Below are 24,137 nucleotides of genomic sequence, written 5' to 3' on the forward strand. Positions count from 1 at the left end.
TTTAAAAACAGGAATATTTTAATGTTTAGTAAATTTTTTTTTCCTCATACAAGGGTAGTCAACAAGGAAGCATTGATTTTGTTATAGCAGTTCCCCTGCACTCCTGGTGAGTGAGGTGCAATGCTTGGAACAAGAGGTGCGCAAAATCTCCCTTTCTGAAAACCATGCAGAAGTGGGTCTGTTCTGCAGGGAAGCACCTCTAGCACTGCTTTTTGTCAATGAACCCACCTGCTAGACAGGTTTTTTTTTCACGAGGTTTAGGAGTCATTGAGTCTGTGCAAGAATGCAAAGGAGATTAGAGTTGTGAGGATGTCAGTTGCTGTGGCAACACTATTTCCCATGGATTTTGGTCCTGTCGTAACTATGCTCTTTTTCTAACTGATTTGGGAGCTCTGTGATCCTTGGGGATGATTAGTGACAGAGTTACTGGGGATTCTTCCCCTCACCAAATTGATCTGGCGCTTTCCTAAAAGACCCAGCTGCTTGTTGCCAATGCTGGCTGCTGTTCCCTTGCATCACAGATGATTCAGGGGAATTTTCTGGGAATGTTCCACAGGTGTCACATCTTGGCAGGGAAATATAGGAAGAGAGAAATACGAGTTTAGGGAGCTAAATATGAGCTGTGCTTTCTAGGGATGTAGAGAGAGCTCTTTAAAACCCTGCATTATAACAGAAGAAATGTAATATCTATGGCAAAAACCAATCTCATGGGAAAAAGGAAGACAAGAAAGAAAAGTACTTGTTTCTGCTTTACTGACTTGCCAAGGTTTGGCTTGGGGTGCAATATTCCTCTTCCCACATTGGTACTTGCAGGTGGAAGCTTTGTGGTGCTGTGTGGGGCACAGTCCCTGCAGCAAGAGAAGCAGTCCCCAGGACTCAGGCCCTGGGTTTAGCTGGGCATGTGCTGTCAGACCTGTGATACTGTAGCTGCTGTTTCAGTGCTCTCTAGTAAGCTGTGAGTAGCCTTACTAGTGGTGCTTCACCTCAGCTGTGGTAGAGGCAGAGATACCAGAGACCTTCATCATGGAATCTCCCCTCACAGGTGGGCTAGATGGAGCTGTCCTCCTGTCCCTGGGGGTGGCAGGGGACACTGTGAGGGGCCAGTGTAGCAGATTCTCTCAGGGACTGTGATCACGGTCTCAGGTTCCACTGGGAACCTGTCCCCTTGCGGAGTGGGTTTGGTAATATTAACTTTAGTTCCATTGCAGCTCAATGGAGGGAAAAACTAGAAAGTGCCATAAATTCAGCTGAGCTTGTCAAAGCTGTCAAATTACCCCCTGACAAAGCTCCTGCCTGTAATGACTACACCATCAGCTGGAGGGGATGTCTGCGATGGGGTGACAGCGCCGGGGCTCAGCACCGTTACACTTGTGATGTGCTGTCATCAGGGGCTCCTGGGTGCCACTCAAGGGTGATGCTCTGAGCAGAGTTACTTTTTTAAAAAATACCTAAAAATCGAAGGGTGTAGACCAGCATCCTGCCCTCTGTTCTCAGCCAGAGTAATGCTGACTGCTAAATTCTAGTAAAGGTCTTTCTTGGCTCCATTTATTAGTATTAGGAGTCCAGAGAGATAATGTCTTTGTACGTATAAAAGGTGCTATTGATTTCCTGTTACTGTTGTCCTGAAATGTGCAAAGGGTGTCTATGGAGCAGTGACAATCCTCCATCACTAGCTTTATGGGAAAAGAATGCTTATTGAATCTCTTCCCATAAAATATAATCTCTTTCTCCCTTCCAGAATTTGCTGGCCCCTGTGGGAGTCCCTTATGTTATGTCTTTGAGAAAATTGATTTTTTTTTTTGTCTCTGCTTTGTACACTTGTGTTTAGTCTTATTTTTAATTTAGCTCATGTGAAGTGAAGGCTTCCCTAACATGAAACGTGCTGTCTCAGTTTTGTATTGCTTCTCTTTCATATAAATACTTTCAGAATGTTTTAAAGTAAAACAAATATATCTGCCTGGCGCAAGTCTCTCTTGTTGTTGTGGGAATTTTTTATTTTGAGTGAGTCATTGCCCTGTGCCTTCTCTCCAGACAGGGCTGAGGCACTGACAGCTTTTCAGCTGCTTACAGGTAAATTTGTGATAAGTTTCTGGAGTGAGCACACACTGATTGATCATGGCTGAATGACACCATAGCCCAGAGCACAACTTGCAATGTTGCAGGGTGGTCTTTGAACTTTAACAGTGGCAAAAATACTGTCAGATTTGTCCTTTCCTCTGTGTAGCAAATAACAGACTATGGGATTTTTCCTTTCAGGGAGGAAACGGCAACATGAATTCATAGATGATGAGTAGGATGCCAAAGCCAGAGATGACGGTGCTCTTGGAGAAATGCTGGGTAGAACAAAAAGGTAAAAGGAACAGCTAATTGAGTGCATTTCAGAGCCTGTGGGACTACTGTTGAGATGGCCAGAGGAAACACTTCATATTGGCTCTTTCATTCTGTGAAATTCTCTCTGTAATGGAGGTGTGATAGTCTAGCTGGGGACTTGGGGAGGTAAGAGGCAGATTTAGTCATACCTGCAGAGCACCGTGCAGTAGAAAATCCTTGTTACACTCATCCAGTGGCAGCAGAAGTGGCTGAAGCAACTGATGAGGGGCAATAAAATCTTCATTAGTCATGTAGCTCTTCTTGGGGTATTTTCATACTTGTTTTTGCAGGCTGACTTAAGTCCCCCAAAAGTCAGAAGCAAATGTTCTCCTTGCAAATGTTCCAGGTTTGCAGTGATGATCTACCTGTTGCCCCTGCCTCTTGTCTCTCTCCAGCAGCAGCTGTGTGGGCCACAGGGTGTTTCTGGGGCAAGTAGAGGATCTGGTCAGTACTGTGTAATGGGTTGATATATATACATAATAGTTTCTGCTGGAAATGTTGTTTTCAAAACAGCAATCAGGGAGGAATTACCTGTAGTTCAGGTTGTTGTGCCATTTGGCCAACCAGAGCTCTTAGTCTGCTTGGAGCCTTCCAGCCCAATATGAAAAGAGCCTGTCATGGACAGAGCTCTTTGCTCTGCCTGTGTTCAAAATATCTGCTGAATATACTCTGAAATGCTGATTGACTTTTTTTGAATGGTCCTAACTCGTATAAGGTGTCGTACAGTTCAAATCCGCTATTATATAATTTTTAGTTTAATAGCACCAGAGATGAGAATTTTAGGATACTAAAAATAGTAACTAGCAAGTTTCTGTTGTTGTCAATCCATATTTTGGGAGATGTAATAGTTTTGTTAGTTGTTTTTCTGCATATGTGTATGTGAAGGCTGTTGATATATTTTTCAGCTATTTCCATAAACTTGGATGTGAATCTGTTATACTCTTTGGGTTTCAAAATTCTTCATCATCAGTCTGGAGAGCTTTGAGTCTGTAAAACTGGAGAACAGCCAGTGCTGGCAGGACCTGTGTCCCTACAGGAGTGCTGGTTCCCCAGAGCCAGGTCGTGTAGCCATTCCTTATTCCTCCTGGTCCCTGGCTGGGGCCCTGGTGCCCAGCCAGCACAGAGCAGTGGTGGTTAAGCACCCACAAGGCTGGGTGAAATGTGGAACAGGGAGGCTTTTCAATAATTGCCACAGTTTTGAGAGCTCAGTAGATGTGTTATTTTACTACTCATGCCACTAAACATTGGCTCAGGGCAGTTGCATGGTGCTGGTGCTTTAAGGTGGCCAGTGGCCACTAGCTGTGCTCAGCACTGCCGTTGCCAGCTCCAGCATTGCAACACGTGCTGTCCGCTCAGCAGTGGCTGGAAAGCTCCGAGAGGACCAGATTTGGCATCAGCACAATCACTTCTGCAGGCATTGTGCTTCAGGTGCTGCCAAGTCCTTGCTGCTTCTGCTTCCTTCCAGCACGTGGTATTTGGTGTGACCCTGGGGACAGACAGTAACCTTTCCTGTGATTTCTTAGCCACTGTATTTGAAGCTCTTGCTCTCAAAATTGGATCAAGGCAGCAGGAGGAGGTGCACTAAGAATTCCTCCAACTTTGAAGTACTTAACTTGAGATAGAATATTGCACAGACCCACCAAGGCATTTTAGCAAAGCCATGCTGTGTATCAATGGCTGTTACTAGAAGCTGGGGCTCCAAGGTTTTGTGATTTTGTCTGTTAGGTTTTATTTGGTTTGCTTTAGGTTTTTCCCCAAGAAATTGTGGATGTTTTTGAGTAGTACCTGTTAGTTCCTCAGATGAGCTATGAACAACCTTTCACTGCAACCCTGGGAGTTTTAATCCAGATACTTGCTCTCAACAAACTTGCTATAAACCATGTAAGTGCTTTTGTGAAGATAAATTTTAGTATCACTTCTAAGAACATAAATTGGAATTTTGATTGTGAAGATTATTGGCAAAGGTTGGTCACGTGGAGCAGGTTTTACAGTGTGTGTGACAGGCTGTTGATGGACATAAGCACAGATCCAGGACAAGATCCTGGGCTTCCTGTAAATATTCAGGTGAAGTTATGCTAACTTACTGTACATTGTTTCCCTGTCAGAGATGGCCCTTTAGATAAATGTTAAATAAACATTAAATACAGACTGACGCTGTCAAAAGGAGGATACAGCTCACTTAACACTGAAAGTGGCATTTCACAGAGACCTTTTGCAATTTGTAGTTCAATAAAAACGTTAATCTGTGTAGAAATATTCTGTGCTTGCCTATTCTGTCCTTGTCTGCCAGCACTGACAGGATTGTGTTCCTGGCTTTACCTTCGTGGTGTCCCAGGCTGAAAAACTTCATATTTCACACTCCTGAGTTCTATAAATAATTGATGTGCCTGTCTTAGCAACTGAGGATCAGCAGCAAATTGTATTATTCGGGAGTAATAGGGTTTTTTTTTGCATTCTATACTCCTTTTCATCTTAATTTTCACTTCACTTCTGAGAGCAAGGAACTGATTTACTACACTTCAGCAGAAAAAGTATTATTGCACTGGTTTTACTGTTCCAGTCCTTCAGGGGAGGAAGTTCAGGGGAAAGTCAGAACTCACAAATGAACTCATCTCAGTGAAAACGAGTTATTTCTGTGTATTTTCTGCAGCTACTGTTTTGGATATATTTCTCATTCTGTACAACTCTCATGGGTCAGATGGAAAAGAATAGTTTTAAGGTTAGACGAGGTTTAGGCAGACCTAGAAAGAAACTGCTCTGTGGCTAAAACTAGTGAGAAAATATTAAACCAATCATTTTTGCTTATGAGAAGTGTTGTGTACCCCTGCTGGCAGAGCAGAAGGGTTTGTGTGGTAAGTCACTGTTGGGCCACCCCGAGAGAACTGGAGCAGCTGCTCTGCCATGGTGCCATTGGGACCAAAGCATGAGTAACTCTAGTTTGTAACACTGGGATTACTTTTCCATTTGGTTTACCTATCATAAATAATGATAGGAAAAGTCAGGGAAGTTCCTTCTCATTGTGAAGAGCCCAATTGGGATGGAGTCCTTTAAAGAGTTGGGAATAATGCTTTCAGCAATGATGCTCTTTAATTGAAAGCTTGAGTGCTCTGGTGTTAATGATGCTCCCTGAGGGAATCACAGGACAGACTTGGTTCAGATATGCAAGGATGGGTTTTTGGGCAATGGGCAGCAATGGGGTGGTGCTGTCTGACCAAACTGACTCAGGTAAATTTGAATTTGCCTCTGGCTTCTACTTCTGGAATCCATGTAATTTTGAGCACCTCTGCCTCAGTTACCATCACCAGTTCTACTTCCTTTGGTTCTCCTGTTGTTCTTCCTTTGTTGTCTTCCATTATTCATTTTTCTGTTCTCAGTGCCTGAGGCTGACAGTTTCATACCTTGGTGACTGGTTTGGCTCCCAGATCCCTATTTATTCAGTTAATTTAGACAGCACTCCACTTCTAGAGGAGTTGGAAAAGATACTTGCTTAAAAGCAGGAACACAACTTTAGGAATATAACTTTAGGGACTTTAACATCTTTCCTGATTTGTTCCAGCTGCAGCTAGAGATCCAATCCCAAACTCACTCGTGCTGAGCTGAGAGCTGTGCATCCGCTGCAGAGCCAACGCTGCATGATGGCTTCTGGCACTGAGAGTTTGCAGGATTTACACTTTATCCCTGGGAAGAAGGGTTAGGATGGGGTAAGCCATTCCCAGAGAGCAGCATGCTATACAGCTCGTTACAGGAGGATGACAGCTTAAAAGAAATTAAAAAACTAATCCTTCCATGACCTTCATTGAAGACTGCACTAAAATTCCAACCGAGGAGGCCACGCATGACAATCATATTCCTCCCTCCTTACACAGAACAACTCGATTGTCTTGTTAGAACAGAAAGCAAAAAGGAATGTCTTGGATGTAGTGTAGGAAATTGTCTCTACTAAATCTAGCCCAGCGTATATGAGCGTTATATATATTATTTGATTTTGCCAGAATTACATAAGCATGGGGGAAAATTGTTAATGTAAGTTGACTACCAGAGTAAATCACAGCCTAATTATTCTTTTTTTCCCTGGCTAAAATTAGAATTTGATATAGTGGTCAATAGACATTTTCTTTAATTTTTGAGACATAATTTCTAATAGCTAATCCAAATGAATTGGAGAAAGTTGCTGCAGAATTGAAAAAATAAATTATCTGAATTTTATGGTGACTTACTGGTAAATCCCCTTAGTTGGAAGCTTTAATTTACCTCATATTTCATTTTTTTTCCTCCTCTAACTGGCTTATGGGTGTATATTAGGGCAAAATGATTGTTACTTTCTTAGTGGCACTGGGGTGCTGGGAGCAAAGTGAAGGCAGAACCCAGGCTGTCTCACAGAGAGCAAAAGCCAAGGGCTACAGGGGCAGTGTGAAGGTCAGGGTGGCACAGCTGCTCTCTGGCACTGCTGCCTGCAGCAAAAACTGGCCCTTGGCACCCGTGCATGTCCTTCTGGAGCTGTGTGACACTGTACTGCAATGACTGAGGCTCCAGCACTGCAACTCCCTCAGTTTCCCATCTGGAGCTAGTGCCCCTCTAAAGCAACTGCATTGTTGGTCCTGTTCTTGGTTAAACAGGTAAATGCTCTGTTTAAATATCCACAAACTCTTTATGGCGCTTTGCACAGCAAAACCATCTTTCCTCAAAGAGTCCATTAAAGGGGCTGGGACTTTGGAGTTGTACTTCATTTTAGCCTGGGGTGTGTTTCCTGTAGCCAGCAGAGTTTAATTAGAGGTGATTTGAGTGTAGTCTTTGTATTTCTGAGGGAAACAAGTGCAGAACTGCAGAAGGAATGGCAAGAACAATGGATCCAAAGCCCATAGTGTAGAAGGTGACTGAGCTCGACCTCCTGCTAGGGAAAAACGTGATTTTGTCCATTCTGAGTCTGGTATCCTTAGTTCCTGGTAATGTATATTCTCTTCAACTTCCCCACATAAAATTGCACAAGTTACTTGGATGGCAGAGCATTAGGTGGAGAAGGTTCTCTTAGGAGAACCTTTTGGAAAAAGTGCATGTTTTGGAGTGTTTACCTGTATTTGCTAAACCTAGGAATTGGCAGTTGTACATCACAAATGCAGTGACATGTTGCAAGAGTGTGTTTGTCCACACACATTGTCTTGGTTAACTCTTGGGTTTATTCCTAGAAGAAACATCTTTAGATTCTGTACATGGACAGAGTAACGAGCAAAACCATTTAATTTGTATCATGTGAGGTTTTTCTAATCATCTCTTCTCACACGTGTGAGAGTATTTTTGTGAAAACACTTGGCATTCCTTGCTTCTAAATAATGAAGTAACTTTGTGCAAACAATTCACAAGAAATGGGGTTCCAATATTGTCATTATGGCTATTAAACCTGTCTGAACTGTTTTCCTTTGTGCTCCTTGCCATAGCAACAGCGATGTGTAATTTGCTGAATATCCATAACAGGATATTTGAATATATTCTTAACAGTTTTACTTCTGCATATAGCTCACTATGCCAAATCATCACATTAACCTAATTAACAAAGCCAAACCCACATCTGCCATGGATTGACAATTAAGAATTTTTAAATAACTTGGTATTTCACCTCCCTTTTAATGAAACCAACCCAGACAAAAATCACCAGCATAGCATCGGCTTTTATCAGTGTGCTGATAAAAATTATTCATGATTCAGACTGTACAAAACTCTTGGCACATCTCTTCTCTTGCTGCTTATCAGCTGGATGTTGCTCTATTTGTGTGCCCCTGAAAAGGTAACAGTGAGCAAGTTTGTTCCACACCATCCATGCACGGAGTCTTGTGCAGTTCAGTACCTCTGTGCCTTAATAACCATTGGTCTGAGTTTTAAACAGTGGGAGCTGGGGAACTTCAAAGATACTAGCAGCACTTCAATTCAAATGGCTTCTTTCTTATCATTTTATTGCACAGGAATTAAAATATCTGGGGCTTTGCTGGCATGATGGATGTAAAACTCCCCATTTACTATCTCTGGTATTACACAGGTCACACTGCTGTAGTAACCTGTGTGTATACATTAACTATGTATTGCTGTAGTAACCTATGTGTACAGAAATAACACCTAACATCAGGTAATTTCAGGTGTGGGAGATTCAGTTCACCAGGGGTTTGTGTCTCCTGGTAGAAAACCTCTTGTTGAGGAGGAGAACGAGTTCATTATTTAGATGGAACAGAGTTCATACACTGCTTCGAGTAATCCCTTAAAACTGCTTTATTCATCCTCATTCGCACAAATTCTCATTGTCTTTACAGACCAGGAAGGATCTGGAAAGCGAGGCAGTGCTCCCAGAGGCACTTGATAGAGCAGGGTACACACTGCTGTGGAGTCAGGGGGTTGTGTTAGTCCTGGCAGCAGAGCTGTTCCCAACTAGAGCAGCAGCACTTCCTATGTTCCCAGGCTGTGCAGGCCAGGAGAAGGCAGGCAGAGTCCTGAACAACCTTGTCCTTCAGAGCATGGATCTTGTTGCTTTAATGAGCCATAGAAGCACAGAAGGAACAGCTCAAGCCTTGGAGGGAAGAGACAGATGTACACTCGTGTGTGCACACAGAGCTGACTTGGCATTTAATTCAGTTTGTGGGTGATGTCAGGGTGATGTGACCCACGTAGAGTCCCCATGGTTACCTGTCCAAAGGGTGTCAGTGAATACTGCAGCGAGGGCTGTGACTGGAATGAACAGTTCTGCCAGTTTCCCTTGGCAAGAACGGAAGGCTGTTTGTGGCAGCAGCTGCTGTGTGTTTGCAGGGAGCAGCCTGAGTTCCTGCCACTTGCATGGGGGTCTGTGAAAACAAACCCTACAGCTCTCCATCATCCCTATGTTTGGTACCAGTGAGGAGCTGTGTCAATGTTGCTCCCATCATTTCTCTCCTCTCATTACCTGGTCTTGCCTGGATACCGACATGGAAACTCAAGCCACCTAGGAATGCTGGCCTGAGGTTACAGGGGCTGGAGGTGAGCTGGCTCAGGGCAGAAGCACTGTGGGCTGTGCTCCTTGGCTAAGCCAGGTGCCCATTTCTTGCTGAAGAAAAGGGGGCAAGGCAGGTCTGTCCATAGCTCCAGCACCTGCCACTCTGAGGGGAGCCCTGGAGAGGACCTCAGCATGGACTGCCCCTCCACACCTCTGTGAGGCATCAACCAAAGGTCCCTGACTTGCATCAGGAAGTTGCTTCCTGTCCTTCAGCACCAAGGGATGCCTCTGTTAGTCTGATACTATCTTTTGCTATAATGCAAACTATGAAGTACAACAGCTGTATGGCTCCATCATGTCTCTGCTAAGCATATGGATCACCTTGAAAGAATAAACAAGGAGAGACATAAATTCTGTAGAATTAATAAAAAAAAAAAATAGTAGCTTTTTACCAGTGTGGCAACTAGAAAAGTTTCCATTTCCAGCGTATTTTGATACGCTGAAGGAAACAACTGTCTTAGCTGATCCTGTGGCTGCGTTAGTATTTGTGGGTATTTATAGGACATTGTACCAGATGAGCTTTCTGACCATCGGGAGTGAGCCTGTCATTCTGTAGCCTCTTCATCAATGTGCCTTTCACGCTCCACGAGATTAGCAGCTGCTGAAAATAGGAAAAAGGAATTTTCCTTTCTTCTGTCTTAGAAGAGGCCCATCACACCATCCTCCTTTCGTCTGGGCTTGGAAACAGCTTCGGTCCTTAGCAAAGCCAAAGCACCAACAGGTCTTTTAAAAGAAGTTCTGCTCCCAGGAGGATCTAAGGGAAAATATCCTTTTTGTGTGTTTAGTCACACACATCAAAGGAAACAACCGTGGCAGTCTTGGTTTGCATTGTGCAGGTATTAGCTGTGGTCCAGTTCTGCAGGACTCTGCTCAAGGAGGCTGAAGTGCCCGTGCCCATCAAGCTTTGACAGAGATGGGGCAGGCTCAGCCAGGCCAGAACATGCCACTCTTTGGGGTACATCAGTTTTGAGAAGAAGAGAGCGATTTCCTTCATGTCATGGGAGCCCCTCCACCCCCCTGGCCCCGTGCGGTGTATGCTGAGTGGGATCTGTGACCCTGTCTCACAAACTCTGCCCCAGGGATGGGCAGGACTGTCTCAAACCCTTAACATCTCCACCGTAACTTGGTTCTCTCTGCAAATCACAAACCCTCATCTCCTTGCACTGTGCCGGAACGCCTGTTTCACCCGAGCATCGTGCTCTGCACCCGGAACGCTGCGGCTGTGGAGGAGGGCCTACAGCACCCCGAATATTCAGCACTACTGAAAAACGGGGAGATAACCTTTGCAGCCTCGGGGCCGCCGGTCAGGGCAGGGAAACAGCTCCCGGGCTTCGTCCGCCACTCGGAAAGGGGGCAGAGCCTGCGAGCTGCTCCTGGCCCGGAGGCTTCTCCGCTCCGTCCCTCCGGAAGCGCTGGGAGCAGCGGGGCAGACCCTCTGAGCGGGACACGCCGGTTCGGCGCTGACAAACGCAGGTCGCAGGTGGCGCCGCGCACAAAGCGGCCCCGGGGCGTCCCGGCGGCGGGGACTCCGGTGTTCCGGTGCACCGCGGCCCCGGTGCGCGGGGCGGGGCGGCTCCGCCGGGCGGGGACTGGCGGCCGCGCCAATCGCCGCCTTTGTTTGGGGTCACCGGGCGCGGGGGGGGCGGCGCCCGCCGGGACCGCGCGCAGCCAATGGGCGGGGCCGGGGCTGCTGCCGCCCGGCCGGGCCGCGCGTCCCATTGGTGCCGCGCGCCGTCAATCTACCGGACGGCGCTGCTCGTTGGCCGCCAGCGCGCGCGGCAGCGTGCGTCAGCCGCTTAGTCCCGCCTCCCCCGCGGGGCGATTGGTCCCGGCGGCCGTCAGTTGCCTGCGCTCGGCCCTCCAGTGGCTGCTGCGGCCGTCGATCACGCGTTCCGGCCCGCCCCCGCGCGCCCGCCCAGCGCGGCCGCTGAATGGCTGAGGCGCGTGCCACTGAAGCGCTGCCGCACTGCTATTGGCGGGGCGCTCTGTCCATCGCGCCCATCCCCTCCGGGGACCCGCCCCCGGCCTGCTACGATTGGCCACCGGAGATGTCAGTGCGGCAGATTGACCAATGGGAGGCGCGGGGCGTGCGCGGTGCGCGCGGGGCGGCCGGGCCGGCGGCGGCGCGGGAGGAGGCGGCGCGCGCCTGGTCCCGGTCGCGAGGAGGCGGAGGAGGATGTGGCGCGCGGAGGGGAAATGGCCGCCGAAAACAAGCCGGAAGGTGAGAACGCGGCCGGGCCGCCCCCGCCCCGCGCCGGGCCCCGCGCCCGGCCTGCCTGCTGGGCCGCCCCCGCCCCCCGCCACGGCCCCGCCGCGGGGCGGTGGCGGCGGCGGCGCAGGCCGGGCCGCGCGGCGCGAAGTTTGCGGCGGCGGCGCCCCCGCGGGGCCGGGCCGGGCCGGGCCGGGCCGGCGGGCGGGCCATGTGCGGCAGGAAGGCCGCGTGGCGCGGGGGCCGCGGCGGCCGAGCCGGGCCGGGCCGGGCCCGGTCCCGGTCCCGCCTCCCGGCGCCCGCCGGCACGTGCCCGCCCGCCGCCAACATGGAGGCCCCGGCGGCGCGGCCGGCGCGGGGCCGCCGCTCGCCACGGCCGGGCCGGGCCGCCCCCGCCGCCCCCCCCGCGGCGGCGGCGGCGCACGTGCCTCGCGGGCGCGCGCTCGTCGGAAGCAGGGTGGCCTTGGCCGCGGCCCCGCCAGACCGGGGCCTCCGCGCCGCGGGCGGCCGGGGGCGGGCGGAGCGGCGGGCGCGAAGGTGAGCGCGGCGCGGGCCCGGCCCCGCCGGGAGCCCCGGGGCGTCCGGCTGGGGGCGAAAGTTGCCGGCGCGGCGGGAGCGGGGCCGGCGCGTCCGCAAGGGGGAAGTGCCGCTCTGCTGCCTCTCCTTGCCCCCGGCCCGGCGGGAGCGCGGCCGTGGCCCGGCTTCGGCGGGAGGCGGGTTCGCGATTTTCCGTTATTTGGGGTAAGTTTGTCCCGGCCGGCTCGGGCAGCGGTATTGCTCCGCTCTTCGCCGGCCGGCTGGTCGCGGCCGGTACCGGTGTCGGCGCCTCCATTTTACAGGGGCGGGAGGAGAGAGCAGAGGGCAGTTCACATCCCCTGCCTAAATCCGGCTGAACATGCCAGCACCCCAGGGATTGGCCTGGTAGCTGGGCACCTCAAGGAACGGTGTTTAGTAGTAAGTAATAGGGATTTTTTTTTTCTTTATTCGCCACAGCACATGTACACCCTCACCTGGAACCCGTTTGTATTCTTTACTGGGTAATCCCTTCATAGAATTCACGGGTTCTTATTCCATCTTTTGTCTGGATTTTTTTTTTTTCTTCAGATTGCTTTGGGAATATATTTTTTGGGTTGTTTCTTGGTGGTTGTAGAGCCCTCTGGGCATAGGTTTGAGTTTTGATTGTGCCGTGAAATTCAAAGGCTCTGCAGAAATCTAAAATTTAAGTAGTAGAGGTGATTTTGAGTGTTGTTGGCTTCATCTTTTACTAATCTCTTTGATGCTCCCAAATCCATTAGTTCGATATTTGCTTTGGTCTGGAAAACGTCGGGCTTCATTCTTTTCTCACTTGCGTTGAAGTACATGATTAACTGCGCTGAAGTAGTGAAATGCCACCTGGCTAACGGGGGTGTGAGTGAGAACAGAGCGAGCGTTCACCTGGACTTCCTGGCTCAGGTTGTGACGTTCTCATTCTCTTGGGGGTGACAGTATTGTCACCAAAGCACAGTCGGGTTCGATTTACTTTTCGGGCTTCCTGTGCCAACGTACGATGGATTTTTCCGGTGTAAAGCACAGGTTTCAGTGTGCACAGCTCTGTGAGGCTGCGGCTCTACGGACAAGGCAGGTCCTGGCTGGGAAGGTAACTTGTCCTTTCCGCTTGTTATTTACTGCAACTTCTGTCATGTTTGGTCTTGGCAACTAGTTGAAGGGAGCAGCGGGTGAGGTGTGTGCTGAGCAGCTGTGTTTGCTCTTTCGAGTAGGGCTGTGCAGGAGCTGCCAGCGAGACGCCCGGTGTGCCCGGCGCTGCCGCCGGTGTCTCTGCTCCGTGCCCGTGCAGAGCATCGCGGAGGTGGGAGCGGAGCAACCCCGGCTCGGCACCGGCGCCCGGGGTGATCTCCTACGAAGTCACAGAGCTGCTCCCCCGCTGACCTACTTTTGCGGTGGATTTTCAAGGAGACGACATATAAACCATTCATTCCTTAAACCTAAACTCCACCTGTCAGAAACTTAAATGGGAATGCTTTTAAGGCATGATTCAAGCAGAGTGTTTCACCAGTAGTGCAGGTGCTGGAGGAGAGAACACAAGTTGCTTTAGATTTTAGTTACTTCAATGAGTTAAAAGCGGATGTAAATGGCAGCTGGCGGGCCGGCGCTGCTTTCATTGGGGAGCCGCCTGCTCCATCCCCCCAGTGCGGTGCAGCAGCGAGGAGCCTCTGAGCAGCAGCGCACGGCTCTGCAGACCTGCCTGCTTTGGAGCTCCCTGCCGAGCTGCCATCGGGGCTTTTTGTGCTCCGGGACCAGTGGGAGATCCCTGGCGGGAGTTGAGGTTTGGAATGAGGCTGGCGCCGCTGTCCCCCGGCTGCAGGAGGGAGTTCCAGGGCTTGGAGAACTCCGGTGAGTTTCCTCTTTTCTGGTTTCCTCGGGTAGGATAAGGCTGGTTCAGTGACCGAGCGGCTCTTGCCATCCTGCAGCAGAGGATTTGTGGGTTTTGTAGTTCCTGCTGTGTTTTGTGCATCTGAGCTGTGCCGGGAGGACTGACCCTTGGCGGTGCCATCTTGGCAGCTGTGATAGCTCTGAACTTGATCAGGGCGTGCTAAGGAGGGTGTCCTTTTAAAAACTTCCTTTTTCTAATTTAAAATTCAAAAGGGGAAGAATGTACACAGGCAGCCTTTTAATTTTGTATTCTCACAGCCAGGTACCTTTAACGGAGAGCTTTGCAGAGAGTAGTGCCCTGTGTGTTTTGCGTGTGGCTGGCGCAGGGGCCCGGAATTTTGTTGTGTGCTGAGTTCAGTTACATGCAGTTGTTGAATTTTCTGTCTGTTAGTTGAGGCAGGGTCATAGGTGGGATGGCAGGAGATGGTGGTGTTTCTCCCAGCAGCTCCTGAGCTGAGGGTACTGGTGGCATGGGCTGACTGAAGAGGGTCAGTGGAGCCTCAGATGTTACTGGCTCTGGAGGGACTATTTGGGGAAGAACAGCCTTTTGAAAACAAAACATTCCAGATTTGGCTGTTAAACAGCAAAATATTTACTTCCTTTGTGCAAGTGTTACTTGAGGATTTATTACTAAAGAGCCTGAACTTAGGACGTGCTGATGGCTGGGGTTGTGTGCTGCAGGATCCGACTGTCGCGGGGAGGAGGCAGCATTTGATGCTCGGCTCAGTCCACTCCTTGCCCCAGAATTTTTGCTGAATCTCAGTGTTGGGATTTTACCAAAATTTCTGTTGTCAGACTTGAAAGCAGACTCTCTCCTGGTGAAGTTTCTAGACCCTCTTCATGGGCTGTCAGCCTGCAGGACGGGTTCAGGGAGTGGGTTTCATTCCTTTTTTCCAAACAGGAGGAACTATATGTTTGTGAGGTCGGTTTTTGGAGTACTTTTGATACTACAGTCCTGTTATTCCTGATGTAAGGCTTAGGGCTTGTTTAAACTCTTATTTTTTAAATTTAATTCTGCATCTTTTCTTGTTCATGATTTTCACAATTACTTTGGCTTAAAGGTTTTTTGGTTTATTTGTATTACTTTTTAAGCTACATGTGTAGGAAATCTTCCTGGACACGTATTAACTCAGATTTCATTTTCTGTTTCAGAAAATGATGTAATGAAGCAATGCTGTAGAAGTACAGTTAAAACGGATACCTTTAAATTTAGTATTTGGAGACTTCAGTGCTCACCTTACATTACTAGTGGTTTTAAATGGCTCTTATGAAGACCTCCTTACATTGGTGGATGTTGTTGGAGGAAGGGGCAGTAGCTATCTTCCCTCTTCCCTCTGTCCAGACAGCCTTCAGAAAGGGAGCTAATGTGACCTTTCTTTTTCAGTGTCACACCATCTCTGCTTCAATAAGCCACGTGTGTCTAAAAGGAAAAAACCTCCAACCAACAAACCCAAACATTGCCAAGGAGTGAAACCAGGCTGGATGGAGTGCTTGTGGAATACCGGGCTGGTTAATTGAAATGCAGTGTTTCCAGCAGCTTCCTGCAGCTTCGGTGTTCCCTGGCTTCCGCTTCCACACCTTGCTGAGTTTTCGCTTTGGAGTTTTCTCCCCTCACTTTGCATCCTGTTTTCACCTTCCTTGGCTCCTGGCAGGCCTGTGTTGTGTTAGTGCTGTGTTAAACGCCGTGGGTTTGCAAAGGCAGGGTTGCCTGTGGGTGCTGCTGCCTTTGGGGTACACCTGGCAATGCTGAAGGGCCACTCTGTGCTGAGGAGCAGTCATGGCCCTGGGTGGATGACAGGAGACTCTTCTCACTGGACATGGAGTGCTCGCTGTCCTGCTCACATCACATGCTTTGTTCAGGGGGCTGGGATTTCCAGCCAGCTCTTCAAGTGGGTTTCCAAACTCAAATGAAAAGAAAGAAGTGAAAATATCTGTTGCTGGTGGCTGCCAGCATGTAGGGTCAAAGTAATTGACTGCCCCAGCCTTAGCCAGTATGTGAGGACTTCTGGGAAATGTGCTGTAGTGTTGAGAACGTCTGTAGTATTGGAAACTTAATAAAAAGATGGTTAATTTTTTGGTAGACTTGGCCAGTAATAGCCACCATTCCTTGACTTCATTGCCGTTGAATCTGAGGATGTAAGTTTAGTGAAAACCAAGGGTGAAGGGCTTGATGACATTTCTCACCCAGAGTTGTTGGTGATGCTGAGCAGTGGTTTCATCGTTCTGGTGCACTTGTCAGTTTTAGCAGCAAAGCAGTGAAAGTCAGGTATGGACATGAGAAGCTACAAGGAGAGGCTGAAGCGACTGCACTGTGTGAACACTCCCAAAGTTTGCTTTCAGAGTAGGTCCTTGTATGAACCTTCTGACTGTAAAGGAATTCTCCTCTTGCTCCGTTAGCAAGTGCTTGGAGCCTGCCTAGGTGGGAGAGGGAAAGAGGAGCTTGTTTTGCTGGTGGGGGAAAGTAGACTCTGAGCGTATGGCATGAGAAATAAACAGCTGATTTTGTCACCCAGCCCTCAGCCAGTGTGTGGGCCTTCATTAGGGAAAATTTGGTTCTCAACCCTTCCCCAAAAATGCACCATTTGCAGTTTTACCTAACTAGTGTTCACGCTGAATTTAGTTATAAAATGTCAAGAAACTTTATGCTATGTGAAAAGGACAATGGGACTTCGGTGTGGCATGTGGGGAGACCTGAGCCACTGGTGTACAACAGCAGCTTTAGCTATATTTGTGTTTCTTATGGTTTTAGAATTGTTTGTAGAGTTTGTCATAGCAACAAAGTATTTATCACAAATATTCCAAGGCACTAAGGCTAGATTCAGTAACTTCTAGAGGAAAATTGTTTTGTTGCTCATCTTTCATACTGCCACCATTCCTTTGAGTTCCTCCTCATCCTTTTTGGGTTTTTTTCCTTCCTCACTTATTCCATGCAGGTAGCAGTCATGGCCATGCACATGCTGGTTTGTGTTGGTCTTTTTGCTCCTTTTGTATAATTTTTACCTTTGCCTGAACTCCTTGGTCTTTCCTTGATGCTTCCCACAACGCTGGGCTGCATCCTGTGCTGGAGGCCTGGGAATGCATTTGCTCATCCAGTGTCTGACCGAGTGCTGGCATCCAGCAGAGCCCTGCTGAGACAGCAGCACTGCAGAGCTGGACCTGGTTATCTTCTCTTAGCCACTCTTGATTGATAGTTAGAAATCTGCTTTTGTTGCCAAGAGATTTACTACTGTAATGATACAAATATTTCTAGCAAACAGACCAAGAGCTGTTGGGTTTGCTTCTGTTGCTGCTTGTTTATGGATGGAAGATGCCAGGATTGAAGTTTGACTGTGAGAAATAGCATGGCAGTCCTGCAGTTGTTTGGATCTGGAGTAATTCTTTGCATTTATTTCTTCCAGGTGGAGTTTGTTGGATTTGTCTGTATCTGGAGGTCAGCAAGTGACTGGGTGACTATGGTGGCCTCTGTGCACTGTGTTTTTGTGGCACCACTTGTTCACTGTAGGGCTGCAACTCTGCCACTTCAGTGGTTGGTCAGTGGTGGTGGGATCAGCTGGATGCCTGCCCCTTCCCCAAATAAGCATGATATTGGGATTTTAGTAGTTTATTTTGTACTAAAGTGCCCATTTGTAATGTTTAAACACCTCTTCCCTCTCTTGAGGCTGTTAAGGAGATGACTAGCCCTAAGTTATTATTTCATAATAATGGGTTTATAAAACTTGTGTTTGTGAGTTTATAGCTTACTTGTTATTTATTTTCAGAATAGACCTGTCTGCAGATCACCAGCTGATGAACACCCTTTTGGCCATTTCTTTATTTTCTAATTACATATTATATAGGCAAACTGTGGTAGTTAATGGGGCTGCAGGTCTAAATTCACCTCCAGGATCACCAAAGATTTAAGAACCAGTTAAAGAAAAAGAAAAGGGGGTAAGGGGTTGTTTGGAGAGTGGGGGTAGAGCAGAGACTCTCTGTGATTTGCTGTTGTGCACTTCAAAGTTTTATGGCCCGTGGTGCATCCCTTGGGAGGATAAAGTGCAAGGAGCATGAAGAAACCCATAAAATGACGAAGGGTTTATGTGGTATAATTAATGTGGAACTTTCCATGAACTTTATAATACTTACACTTTCTTAATTCTACATGAGTTTCTGGTTTGCTAATAAGTAATCTTGAAGATTGCTAATGGAACTTAAATTTTGCATTTTCATCCTGAATTATAACAGGACACATTGTAGGCTGCTATATTTTAGTCTGTAGCTTCCTTACTTGAGTTCTCAGCTGTGGCTGTGCCTGCCTTGGGAAGCATTTTTGAGCTGTGGCCAGCTCTGCACTAAAAACCCCCGTGTTGATAGAGCTTTACTGGCAAATCCTTCCCGTGCCAATGTGGCTCTGCTTGCACAGACACTTTTTATTGACACTGGATGGATTTGCAGATCTTGGTGTTGTTAGTTGCACCCGTGGCAAAAATAAACGAGGAGAAAGTTCAAGTAAAAATCTGGATTTGCAGAGTAAAACCAAATCAGTGCTGGGATGTTGCAGCTCCTGATTTTAGCTACTGAGGAAATTTTAGCTGGCGATAAATGGAGGAGTTTGCCTGCTGGATGAGCAGGGCTGCAGAGCAGTGTGGACCCTTGTTCCTCTGCCTTCACCAGGAGCCCCCATGGTGGTAGATGGGCTCATCAGCTGCACTAGCAATGGCAGATTTGATGTGGGGGGGTATTGCTCCACCTCCCTAAAAAAGTCATGGTGTTATTTGCGAGGAACAGGACCAGGAAAGTGGTGGTTCATTTGGAAGAACGGGAACTCTTGTTCCACCAGTACCCTCAGTGCTACTGGGTGAATAATCCTCTTCTCCTCTCTGTTCCCAGCTTCTCCGGACATTCCTCCCTGTAGGAATACATTGTGTAATTCCACAGGACTGAGCAGCAACTTTGAAGGCAAATGGGGCTATGGGTTCATCACTCTCATAGCTGGTTGGCTGATTTCATCCTTTTCCAAGGTCAGACCTGGTTTAGAGGTCACTGGATTTAGGATTTGCATCCCGTTCTGTGATGGTTGTGTGCTCTGACCGCACAGCTTGAGGAGTCCATAACGAAAAGCTGGTTGGATTGAGGCAGGAGGCAGTTGTTTTTCACATAGGGGATTTTTTTGGAGTGAGGAAATGCCATTGCTAAATGCAGCAAAGGGAGGCATCCGTGAGATGTAGTCGTGTTACAGGATGGTGAGAATGACCTTCCATTGCTGTAATAACAGAAGGTGGGAGATGCTAACAACAGGAGTTGGAAGGTTTAGCGTCAGCAAGTTCTGACAACTTCTACCAAAACATTTTAAAGGGCTCTATTATCCATAGGCACTTTCTGGATTAATAATACTGATAATTGATGACAATGGAAGAAAGTTAATAAAACGAGCTGAATAATTAGAGGTCTGCCAGCCCTGCAAAATAATGGAATGTGTGATAGAGGGCTTGACTGATACGGAGGTAAGGGGAAGTAATACAATTAATGTCAATTAAAATGTGCCCATGGAAAATAAGCTGATGAGATGTAACTGGGATGTAGTTTGGCTGATAAAAGCAATAATGTGTGCTGTAAAATACTTTGCGCCTTAATGAATTGAATGTAGAGCAGTGCAGTGTTTTGAATGAGGAATGGAAATGGTGTAAAATGAATGCAGGGAGTGGGAAGTGGGTAGTGGCTGCACTGGGAGGTGGATCTGGAAATGGCTGGGAGCTGCTGGCATGGCAGGCCTTGCCTGGCTCTGGTCTGTGCCACAGGCAAGTTGTGTTTTTGTGGATAACTCCAGGTATCACAACTTGGGTGTCTGTGAGCCTTTGAGTGTCTGAAGTGCAGGGAAATAGGGTGACAGTCATATGTGCAGAGCATTGGCTGGGGAAAGGATGTGTCCAAAACCCCTGTAGAGCTGGTACCATTTGAGGCTACCTAGAACAGAGCCTAGACAGTGTTAAAGGAATAAAGCAGATTTATTAAAAGGCCATCCAAGGATATACCTTGGGCAGTGCAAGAGCCTGACCAAACCTACACCCAAGATGGATGATGGGTCATGAGTTTTCACACTTTTATAAGTTTTGGTCCATTTACATATTGGGATTAATTGTCCAATTACAGCTTCAGGTTATGCAGTCCCATCTTCCCAGTTTGCTCTTCTCAATTTGCTGTTGTTTACACTTTTTGGGCCTGAAACTGCAACGGTGTCCTTGGTTCTCGGGCTGGAAAAGGATTGTTTTATCTAACTAAACTGTGAAGAGAACTTGCTAACACTTTATATGGAGTTCAGAGTTACATACTAAAGCAGTACAGAATCTGAAAAATATGAAAGCTGAAACTTAAGGCAGCAGAATCATGGTCTGAAATAGTCAATATCCAAATAGAAATCCTGGAATGGCGTAATGAAGAGCACCATCTCCCTGATTTCTTTATCAGTCCAGCAGAAATCAATCGTGCCTGGCTGCTCCTTGCCCAGGAGGAAGTTGGGAAGTGGCAGCCCTGTTGATTTAGTCCAACACAGTCGCACAGTAAAGTTCCCAGTAACTCAGGGAGCATTCAGGACTCATAAATTACAGAGCAGCTCACGTTTATCATACACATCGCTGCTTATCTTGTAAACTCATCTGCTGGGCTTGCACGAGCAGTTGATTTAACAGCATGTATATTGTTGAACTTGACACATCCAAGAGCCTAATCAAGCTTTAAGAATACCAGGGATGTCTGGCTGCTGGTGTGAAGTCTCTGCAATTCCTAAGTAATTTCTAAGAATGATCGTGGGCCAGGCTCTGTCGGGTTCACTGCAGGTCACAGGGAATGTCTGTGTTGTACGGAATTGCAGAGGAGTTTTATCATAGTGCTGGCATGTGTTTTAGGATGTAAAATGATTAGATGTGTAAAATGAAGTTAATATCCTTTTTCTGTACATTTCCAACTGGGAAATGACTATAAATTAATTTTTTAGGGTAAAATGCCAATGAGTAACTGTACTGCTTGTGTAGTACTGCCAGAATCTGTCATGGGATGCATGAGGCTGGTGGAAGATGACAGAGATATGGTTTGTTTGGAGGGAGAACTGATAAAGTTCTGCATTGGGGCTGGTCTCTCTTACGCTACTGCTCCAGTTCCCTTTCCTGTGGGGACTGATTTGGTTGATAAACACATGCATTTCATGGGTACTTTGATTCTTTCAGTGGTGTTAGAGAGTGATAGACACCTTCAAGGTGCTGCTGGTGTGGGATTGCAGAGCTTTTTGGGACTTGGGTCTTTTAAGGGGAATTGATGCACCTTCTACATATTTAGCAGTAAAAAAATAATAATTTTGTATTATTTAGTATTTCTGCTTTTGAGACCCTTGGGCATGGTGAGATAGGAAAATTTCCATTCCTCTTCCTTACTCTTAAGTTGAGGAACATTTACTTTCTGAGTTGTGAATGGAAATAGAAGTAATCTGGGTTTCATCAGGTATAGTGTGTTTTAGTTTTAAATGAACTAACAGACCTTGAGTTGCATTTCTGCTGCAGTTTGACAAAATTATAGCAGGTGCTGGGGCTCTGTGCTTATTTACTTGCAAATCCTGTCAAGTGTGAACTTCATTTATGACTTCTCTGGCAGGTCATGCCGTTGCAGTCACAGCTTCTACAGTGTTTTGTTGCTGTTGCTTGTAAAATTTGCCACTGAGGGAAATAATGAGCTAAAATAGGCACAGGTAAGCACACACAGGCTCCTTGTGTCCAAATCCATTGAAGTTCTTCTAAAACTTTGCAACCGGAAAGAATTAAACTGTATTTATATTTCTGAAATAAAGTTGCAGTTTCAACAGAAAAAGCTGTTATTTGTCTTATTGGCATGGCAAATTGCTCTTTTTGGACAGGGGAACTGGGGGGGTTTCCAAGTCATGTCTTCGCTTGAGTCTCCTGGTTGCAACCACCCATTCTCCTGTATATACATCATGTGTCTCCTCTTTTTTCTAGATGATCATGGGAACAGCAATGGCAGTCATGTAAAAATCTTTTTACCGAAGAAGCTGCTTGAATGTCTACCAAAATGTTCAAGTTTACCGAAAGAGAGGCACCGCTGGAACACTAACGAGGTAGTTAAATCTCTTACTTCTCCTTAAATGTACCAGCTTACTTAATGCTTATGGATTGTTTCGTAAGAGCATGCCGTGCAAGTTACAGGATATGAATTCCCTGGCTCTGGAACCTGTTCCATAAATAATGAGTCCTAGTGTACATACTGAAAGTAAGCTTTAAGTGAGACTTGAAGGCAAATGTGGAAGTTGACGTCTATTTTAGACTTCTAGAGGTCTATTGCTCGTGTGTGTGACTTGTCTCAGAGTCAAGTTTCACATCACCTTGATGACCTGTTTCAAAATCGTTTAAAATTGGATAGGTGTGTTTGTACCACGATAAATAAAGTGTTACTTTCCTGTGCATGAAGGCTTAGGAACAAAAAAAGTGGTGTGTGTTCTTTCCTGCCACACAGGGCCCTGGGAAATAACCAGCTTACTTCTGTCTGAGTTAATAATCTCATTCAGAATAAGTAAAACACAGAACCGTCTGTTTTTTACTGGAATACAGTTACTCTGAGTATGCTGGTTCACAGATCACCTGTTACTGCATTATGGTTGGGGTAATTTAAATAAAAAAGAAGTCTCTTAAATTCTGTTGGCCAAGGTGAAGTTAAAGAACAACCTAGGTAGCTCTACAATCCCTAGGCTTTATTCCTGCTGTGCAGCAATGCTGAATGTTCCATGGCAATACCCACAGTGTGTAGTTTTAGTTTTTAGTGGCTCTGTCTTGCCATATTATGGGAATCACTTAATAATAGAGGAAATCCACTTAGGGAAATTACTGTAAAACTCCAGTTAGTGTCTGCTTGTTGAGAGCTGACTGGTCCTGTTCCTCTGATCCCTCCTTTGTAGATCTAAACTTGTTAACAGAACCTGTGCTTATGAGTTTAACACCTGCAAGTGGCATCTGAGTGCAGGATCAAACACAGCTCACTTCTGTGTGTGTGTTTGCTGAGCGTAGAATCAATCACAGAGCAGTGACTGTGTGTATTTTTCAAAATTGGAGTCCTTACCCCTCTTTTGGTGTCTGGTAGTTACAATCAGGTATTTATTTTTAACATACCCAGTACTGTGATAGAATGAATCAGGTCTTCAGGGCAGTTGCTGGCCTTGGCTTTTTTGTGTAGATGTTTTTGTCTTGGGTCGTTTGAATTGAAATGTAAATCATAGAAAATGTGGGTTGTGGTTTATTCTGTGATAGTGTTTGTATTGGTGGGGACAGGGCATGGAGCAGTGACAATTCCAGTGGCTCTGGCAGATGATGTTTGGCCAAACACAACTGGGGGCAAGCAAGCTCTGCACAGGTTTGTGACAGAATGATGCTCTTCCCTCTTACTGTAAAGAGCTGCTTGTGGTGGGGTTTAATCACTTTCATGTTGCTGCTGTTCCCAGTGCAGAACTTTGTGCACACATGGCTTTGGGTAGGATTGCTGTGTGGAGGTTCCTGTGAGTGCAGGATGTGGCAGAGTTCATTGTGCAGCTGAAAACTGTTATTATTCATGAGAAGCAGGAATGTGCAGGTGCTTGGTGTGGCGTATTAGGTTAGGAGGGGAATTTGGGAGCGTGGCTGTTCTCCTAAGGGTTGTGTGAGTGTTTTGGGGAGCGAGGAGTGAGCAGCTCTGGTGGTGCTCACCAGTATATTGCTGGGGAGGGATTGTCTGGTGCTGTAATTCTGGATGGATTGTTTGCTGATAGACACAGGTCATCAGCTGAGACATTAAAACTGGATTCAGCCTGTCAGTCTTATTGAATGTCAGATTCCTCTCTCTCATTTGTGTCCCCTCTTCACAAATCTCTCACTGAGGCTCTTATGCCATGGGGATGTGGAGCTGGGTCTGTCCATGGGGTGTAGCTCATGCTGACTCTGCCAGCCTGTATAGTGTGGTGTGGCTGGTACAGTATTCCTGTTGCATGATTTAAATGAAAGAGCTTTTCTTGTGGCCAGAGATTTTTTGGCCCCACTAGCTCAGAGTGGGGGAAAAATAGAAAAAGCCAGAGTCTTATGCCTAGATGAAGTCTTGGAAATTTGTGTTAATTATGGG

At 47.1% G+C, this 24,137-nt stretch overlaps 1 protein-coding gene across 10 annotated transcripts in view; it reads left to right on the forward strand.

Annotated features, from left to right (window-relative positions):
* Positions 1-11,434: 11,434 nt before the first annotated feature.
* CAMTA1 (calmodulin binding transcription activator 1) overlaps positions 11,435-24,137 on the forward strand; it is a 223,662-nt gene continuing 210,959 nt past the window's right edge. For 3 of the 10 annotated variants that reach the window (XM_030289466.4, XM_030289472.4, XM_041720426.2), the window contains exons 1-2: positions 11,435-11,600; positions 21,995-22,113. In XM_030289466.4, coding sequence (XP_030145326.1) covers positions 11,576-11,600; positions 21,995-22,113 — 144 coding nt within the window. In that variant the 5' untranslated portion in view covers positions 11,435-11,575. Of the gene's footprint in view, positions 11,601-13,778; positions 13,980-21,994; positions 22,114-24,137 lie in introns of those variants that run through there. The other 7 variants (XR_012051660.1, XM_030289468.4, XM_030289465.4 and 4 more) reach the window with 6 other exon arrangements.

This window comes from Taeniopygia guttata, chromosome 21, assembly GCF_048771995.1.
Source record: "Taeniopygia guttata chromosome 21, bTaeGut7.mat, whole genome shotgun sequence".
Classification (NCBI taxonomy): domain Eukaryota; kingdom Metazoa; phylum Chordata; class Aves; order Passeriformes; family Estrildidae; genus Taeniopygia; species Taeniopygia guttata.